This window comes from Opisthorchis viverrini (assembly GCF_000715545.1).
Source record: "Opisthorchis viverrini unplaced genomic scaffold opera_v5_352, whole genome shotgun sequence".
NCBI lineage: Eukaryota > Metazoa > Platyhelminthes > Trematoda > Opisthorchiida > Opisthorchiidae > Opisthorchis > Opisthorchis viverrini.
The window spans coordinates 479,388-486,805 of NW_008752008.1; the positions used below are offsets into that span (position 1 = coordinate 479,388).

The 7,418-nt window shown below is 44.6% G+C and overlaps 1 protein-coding gene across 1 annotated transcript; it reads right to left on the minus strand.

The window, feature by feature from the left end:
• Positions 1 to 614: 614 nt before the first annotated feature.
• Positions 615 to 6,406, minus strand: T265_10276 (hypothetical protein; the record flags this gene model as incomplete). The annotated part of the gene is made up of 5 exons (XM_009176596.1): positions 615 to 879; positions 1,468 to 1,628; positions 4,497 to 4,612; positions 4,656 to 4,724; positions 6,335 to 6,406. The coding sequence occupies 5 exons, from the start codon at positions 6,384 to 6,386 to the stop codon at positions 615 to 617; spliced, it is 663 nt and encodes a 220-aa protein (XP_009174860.1).
• Positions 6,407 to 7,418: the final 1,012 nt, after the last annotated feature.

Here is a 7,418-nt window from a genome sequence, read left to right on the forward strand (position 1 = left end):
GTGAATGGATCCTGAACGGTCCATAGATGAATTGGCTGTTGCAACTCTAGCAAACTGAATACCGAAAATTTGGAACCATTTCATACCACATTATTGGATCAACCTCGGAACACAAACAGTTGTTGCTTCTCGCAGCGAAATCTCTGTCTCCTTCCTACAAAAAGTCCAATCCAGACGAAGGTTATTGTTTGCCTTCCCCAAGGGATGAGTCTTACGATGGCTCGATGAAGAACTCAGTTTTTCCTCCTTATGAAAGACTATTTTGTCCGAATTCACAGCAACCAGCGGGTTGATTTCTTTTGAAGGCTTTTTCGGTCAACGATGACCCCTTGTTGGACCAAGTAATCACTTGGCAGGAATGTGTGAAAGTCGTGGCCGGCTAACTTAGCCACGCTGGATAGAAAGCCCGAGACAGAATATATCAATGGCTGGAAACACTGGAGAACATGGGCTAGTCATGTGTTCGATGAAATTCATGTACCAAGGGCATCCAGAAATTACGTAGCTCCGATCCTATCTATGACAGAAGACAAGTCTGGGTCGGCTGTGGGTAAATTACCTGGAAAACACCGCGCGAATCTGAACGCGTTTCATTGTTTCTGTGACGTAACGCACTACATATAGGTTTGCCGACAACTCTTCGATAGTCCACCAGTGGTTTCGCTTTTCTTAAATTTAATCCGATTAGCTGAGTCCTTGAGGGCGAGATGGCTCAAGGGTACAGGATGGTCCAGTGGTTGGAGTGCAAATTTACTGACCGGAGGTCTTTGGTCTCTGCCTCTCGAATTCCCCTGTCTAGGCTTGGGCAACCTGGCAGTATCCCAGCCCTCGTGTGTCCCTCGGGTGGCATGGCAGCTAGACACCGGAAGGGTGTTACAGCTGAACGGTTATCTATTATGATCTTTGGCGGAGTCCTCGAGTGTATTCAACCTTTGGTTCTACTTGAACGCTAAATTGTACGAACTTGGCGAGGTACGCTCGGTTGCAAATCACGTTGGTGTTAGCGGGACACTCAACTGAATCTTAGCTAAATCTCCAAATGAATCGACAGTGCATTCAGAACAGCTGTTCACTAGTGGTTTTCATTGTTCCGTACCCTTTGAGAAGGATTAAGATCAAAAGAATCCGCGCCACAAAACTTTACTTTTCGATGGGTGTTAACAATTCCGAATAAATTTCCATGAAGGACCGTACCATAGATTAGTCGAAGTGAGCTATTTGGTTAAGTAACGCTTTCTAGGCCCTCTCCGACCAGTTTTGAGGCTGTTTTTGCACAAAGAACGTGTATTTCAGTGTAAAGATGACCACTTGAAGTCAGATAAAGTATGCCCAAAAATCGGTCTCATAAACAAACCACATTCATGATCGATCAATAGAGATAAAGATCAGGTCTTTTGAAATGAAATTACAGAATCAACTCGGTTCCCACTCATCCAACTGCCCGTTGCCGCTCAAGTATCATCGAACAGTAAATCCGAGGGATCCGGTAAACCCAGTCCACGAGCGGCAAATAATTGTGCTCGTCTCTTTGACAAAGCTTTCCGGGCAGCTGTCCTCTCGGCCTGTAGGGCGTAAATTTCTTTCTCCGATACCAGCTCCAACTGCTCCTCGATGTTACAGTTCTCATCCTAAACGAATAAAAAATGAAACAGTAAGGACTACTGTGTAAGATGCTGGCAAAGGTATTTGCTGTTTTTTTGGTATTTACTTTATTCATCTTGGTATTTAGTATTGACTGGTTCGGCAAATTGATTTCGACAACAGTGTGATCCCCACTTTGGTCCACTTCACCTCTAAGCTGTCGTCTTCCATCCAATGTTGTTCAGGTGATAAACGAGGTTAACCTTGAGCGGTTAACCCAAACGTAACAACCACATGTTCTGAACAGTCAATGTTCCTTAGGTGTCACGGCTCCTGATATTTGACCTGTATCGTAGCATGTTACATCAGACCATTGGAACTTTGAAGAGAGTGAACATACACGGGGCGAGATGGCCGAAGTGGTTAGAGCGCGATTTACTAACGTTAACCTTGAGCGGTTAACCCAAACGTAACAACCACATGTTCTGAACAGTCAATGTTCCTTAGGTGTCACGGCTCCTGATGTTTGACCTGTATCGTAGCACGTTACATCAGACCATTGGAACTTTGGAGAGAGTGAACATACACCAGATTTGGTGTCCACAATCCAAGGACCAGACCAACAACAACAAAAAACATGAAAGTGACCATGATCACTCTCGACTGCGGACCGGCAGCCGAACAGAAATGAAAACAAAAGTTTTATTTCACGTCTAGTGCCCTATCTCTACGTATCCGTTCAAAAGAATCCTCGGGCGAGAAGGCACTGTTACATCAACCCCGGGAACTCCACTCTGTATTTGATGTAACTAGCCGACTCCTTCCAACGGAAAATATCGCAGTGCAGAGCGGCTACTGATTTCAGCCTTGGAAAATTGTCTCAGCTACACAGTCCAGATTAGACCTCTCCTCGTCTTTCATCTATTGGTTCAGGGAACACGATATTCCATCCAACTCACTGTTATGAATGTGGCTCGGAGCGTCTTTCTCACCCGCTTTTGTGCCCTTCTGACGCAGGGTCACTGATCAAATGGCCACAAGATTTGATGTCAAAGATAACAATCTACGTCTCACTATATCAGACGTGTAACCTTTATCTTGAGGGGCGCCTCCAGCAGCTACATTCGTCGGGCCTCAGTCGTCTAAGTTTGAGGTCACCTGAGCGTTCAGTCAAATCCACATTTACCTTAGCCTAAACGATGACCGCGGAGATTTTCTCCAGCTGAACCAAGTTATTCACCAGTACACGGTTTCAGCTTGTAGCAAATTGACAAGTATGGCTCCGGCACCATTACAGCTTTGAAAAAATAAGTAAATTATGTTCCGTTAGAGGATGACGTAGGTCATCATAATCCGACCCGTAACTCTGGCGATCAGCGTGTGCCCGCCGTGGTAGACGGCGCAGTTACAGAGAATGCTATCAGATAGATGAGGTACTGTACACCAACACAATTAGTTTATCCGAAATTGAGTACAGCCCTGCTAGATGCACACTGATCTAATTATGCACAATGCGCTTACGATGAGACAGCCTAATTCTCCTATAAGAACATGCGAATTTTACGAGAATTAAGAACACCACATAGCAGCATCATGTGGCATGTAACATTTTCTGGCAAGTAGTATGGGTAGTTTGCTATTAAAAAACAGTGAATCGCCAATAACTCTACCTGCCTTTCGTCTCAATAAGATAGGTATTTGTGCAATCAATAATGAATCAACACGATTGTGCGCGCAAACGAATTCATAGCGTCCACATAGCTCAACTGTGTAAGTGGACGTATTCCTTCGGTGTTTGACACTTTGTATGGCGAGCCAGATTAATCATGTACTGACTTGTCATTACCATGGCAAGACTGTCTCAACGAGTTCTGTGGCAACTTTATTGTAGCTCATTTTGGTTAACGTTCCATACATTGTTAGTGCTTCTTGCTTTTCGAACACGGTTGTCGACATATACATCAAATCAACAAGATTTTCGCTGCGTTTGCTTTGAACATCAAGATTTGTCTAACGTCATTATAGTAGCAACAAAAGAGCTGAGTAAAAAAGAAAAGGCGCGGAATATTTTACGAACAATCCTGGACACTTTCCTTTGCTTTGAACATCAAGATTTGTCTAACGCCATTATAGTAGCAACAAAAGAGCTGAATAAAAAAGAGGCGCGGAATATTTTACGAACAATCTTGGACATTTTCTCGCTTCGTGTTTCTATCTTTGAGCTTTCTTTATTCACCCTAACTGGGAGCCATAATGCCGCACTAAAGAGTCCACCAAACGACTATCATTCATATAGTAAGTCAAAAGCAGTGTGAGCATTCCAACACAAGGCGAAGGTTGGATAAACAACACATGTGTTTCATTGGAAAATCGTGGTTGGTTCCATATTTATCAAACTGGTTGATTTAGTTACATACCTCTCATTATTCAGAGAACAACTAATCCATATACAAAGCAGTGCTTCGACCGTTTTCTCAACTTCAGTTCCTCAGTCTGGATCTCAATCAGTGAGTGGACGCTAAACAGTAGTACCACACGGTTTCGAAACCGAAAGTCGAAAATGGCTGTTAGAATTAGTCGCTATTTCATTTTCAAGGATAACATCCATCTGGTGATCTTTTCTCTCCATGAGTCAAGGGCCGTAAGGAATCAGCTGAGTAGCGGAACTCAGCGCCGTCGGATAACTGAAATCTCATGAATACTGTCAAAAACTCACTGCCTCCACCATCATTCAAATTTTGCAACCCCTCACACGCACAGCTCAAGTGCGCATTTTCAATTACTACAATCAGTAAAATGACACCGACCAACCCCATAACTATTAGAACTTCGACAGGACCTCAAATGAAAATCACCGGATACTTGGGAGGTTCGTCACCTCCGCAATAGGCATGTTAAAACATAATGAATCTTACCACTTCTCCGATGAGAATGATGTTTTCTCCACGGATCATCAAAATCCCTTGAGGGATGTCACAAAACTTTTTGTCCACATGAATTCGTTCAAAAGCTTGATGGAGAACAACGTTCCCTGGAAGAAAACGTCAATGAGATGTTCTGAGGAGTCCGCTCACCAAACTGATCGATAATACGCAGGAATCCAAAATAAACTCGTCCACCATGAAGACACACCATCATCTTTTCTGTATTTCATGCTATAAAGAATTGCACACAAAGATCTTACTTCCAAGATCGTGGAACAAGCTAGCTGATCCAGGATAGTTTCGCTGATGCATGGTAATGGACGAGTAAAAGGTCCAGCTAGAACAGTAAGATGGAGAATTCAGATCCAATCATGGAGAAAAAGTTATTAAACGAGTAGACCTCACAGAAGANTTTATTGTGTCTGCTTACGCCCCAACGGATGGTAGCTCTGAACCTGTCCAAAGCGGTTTCCATGACGCTCTAGGTGCTATTTTACAACGGGCTAAAAGCTCGGACGTCCTCATGGCTGTTGGCCACATGAACGCCCAGGTAAGCGGACCAGGCGCTGCTGAAGCTCAATTAGGTGGCCACTTCGTATTGAACACGAAATGCACGGACAACGCAGAGCGCCTGTCTCAGATCTGTACCGATCACAGGCTGTTCATTGGCAATACTAATTTCCGGAATAGAGGAAACTGTTTGAACAGACGTTCCCCAAAAAAAACACGCCGGAACAAACAGGCCACACTGCCGTCAGTTACGGGTGGGGGTCGTTCAATGCTTGCCGCTCTTTCTGGAATACCTACGTGCACTCCTATCATGTGCTCACCTGTTACTGCTTTCCATTGCGTTGTTCAAGTCCAAGAAGAATGCGCGCACCGGTAGACAGGCCATGACATGGCAAGTTGAAGTGAAAGCAGTTACTGTCTATTGAATGCTGTTTTGTTCACGAACGGCGTTGAATTCCCCAGCCAGTACCCGTCTAGTCTGTTTCCGTCTATCTTGGACGGCCAACTGGAGTGAGTCAACAATAGTGCCCATATTCAAAAAGGGCACTCAGTTAATGTAGTAGCCACAGAGCGTGCACTTTGTACCGACAAACTCCTGGACGTGCAGCCACTGAACACGTCACTTATACTCCTAGGTGTTTTCCATATTCTGAAAGTTGTATAGTGCGACAGATGAGATTAATTCATGAATCTCTGAGGCTCGGGTTGCGGTTGCTAAGCTGAAACACCTATGGCAAAAAAGCGGTATATTCCTTAAACCCAATGGACATATGTATCATGCTAGAGTACGGATTGTTTTGTTGCATGGCTCTGGGACGTGGTCACTGTGAGCAGCCGAAGTGAGACGTCTTCAGGCCTCCACCATCATTCAAATTTTACAACCCCTCACACGCACAGCTCAAGTGCGCATTTTCAATTACCATAATCAGTAAAATGACACCGACAAACCCCATAACTAACAGAACTTCGACAGGACCAAATGAAAATCACTGCATACTTGGGAGGTTCGTCACCTCCGCAATAGGCATGTTAAAACATAATGAATCTTACCACTTCTCCGATGAGAATGATATTTTCTCCACGGATCATCAAAATTCCTTGAGGGATGTCACAAAACTTTTTGTCCACATGAATTCGTTCAAAAGCTTGATGGAGAACAACGTTCCCTGGAAGAAAACGTCAATGAGATGTTCTGAGGAGTCCGCTCACCAAACTGATCGATAATACGCAGGAATCCAAAATAAACTCGTCCACCATGAAGACACACCATCATCTTTTCTGTATTTCAAGCTATAAAGAATTGCACACAAAGATCTTACTTCCAAGATCGTGGAACAAGCTAGCTGATCCAGGATAGTTTCGCTGATGCATGGTAATGGACGAGTAAAAAGTCCAGCTAGAACAGTAAGATGGAGAATTCAGATCCAATCATGGAGAAAAAGTTATTAAACGAGTAGACCGTGTGGCTTGCCACTGACCTGCACAGGAACCGAGGATATCTGGACGGCTATGTCAAGTATTCTGCGCATTCAGTAGACGGCCAGTTGTTGATTAAGTTGGTTGAAAAAACGGAAAACATGATTGCCAGTACTTCATGTCCCAGGTGCAACTTTGACTGTTTTTTCGCCAACTACCGACTTTCTGACAGAGTTCTACCATTCGACTCGGAAACATTGCAGCTGGACATACCAGGGTAAGTGTTGTGTTGAGCCATCGAGTGTATGCGTCTCCCTTTGATTTCATATCCCTTGATAACCACTTTCACGCCGTTCGTTCGGCAGAGTCTGTGAAAGAATCTCGAGAAAGCGAGATCCATTGCACCCTGTTTATTGTGTCTGCTTACGCCCCAACGGATGGTAGCTCTGAACCTGTCCAAAGCGGTTTCCATGACGCTCTAGGTGCTATTTTACAACGGGCTAAAAGCTCGGACGTCCTCATGGCTGTTGGCCACATGAACGCCCAGGTAAGCGGACCAGGCGCTGCTGAAGCTCAATTAGGTGGCCACTTCGTATTGAACACGAAATGCACGGACAACGCAGAGCGCCTGCCTCAGATCTGTACCGATCACAGGCTGTTTATTGGCAATACTAATTTCCGGAATAGAGGAAACTGTTTGAACAGACGTTCCCCAAAAAAAACACGCCGGAACAAACAGGCCACACTGCCGTCAGTTACGGGTGGGGGTCGTTCAATGCTTGCCGCTCTTTCTGGAATACCTACGTGCACTCCTATCATGTGCTCACCTGTTACTGCTTTCCATTGCGTTGTTCAAGTCCAAGAAGAATGCGCGCACCGGTAGACAGGCCATGACATGGCAAGTTGAAGTGAAAGCAGTTACTGTCTATTGAATGCTGTTTTGTTCACGAACGGCGTTGAATTCCCCAGCCAGTACCCGTCTAGTCT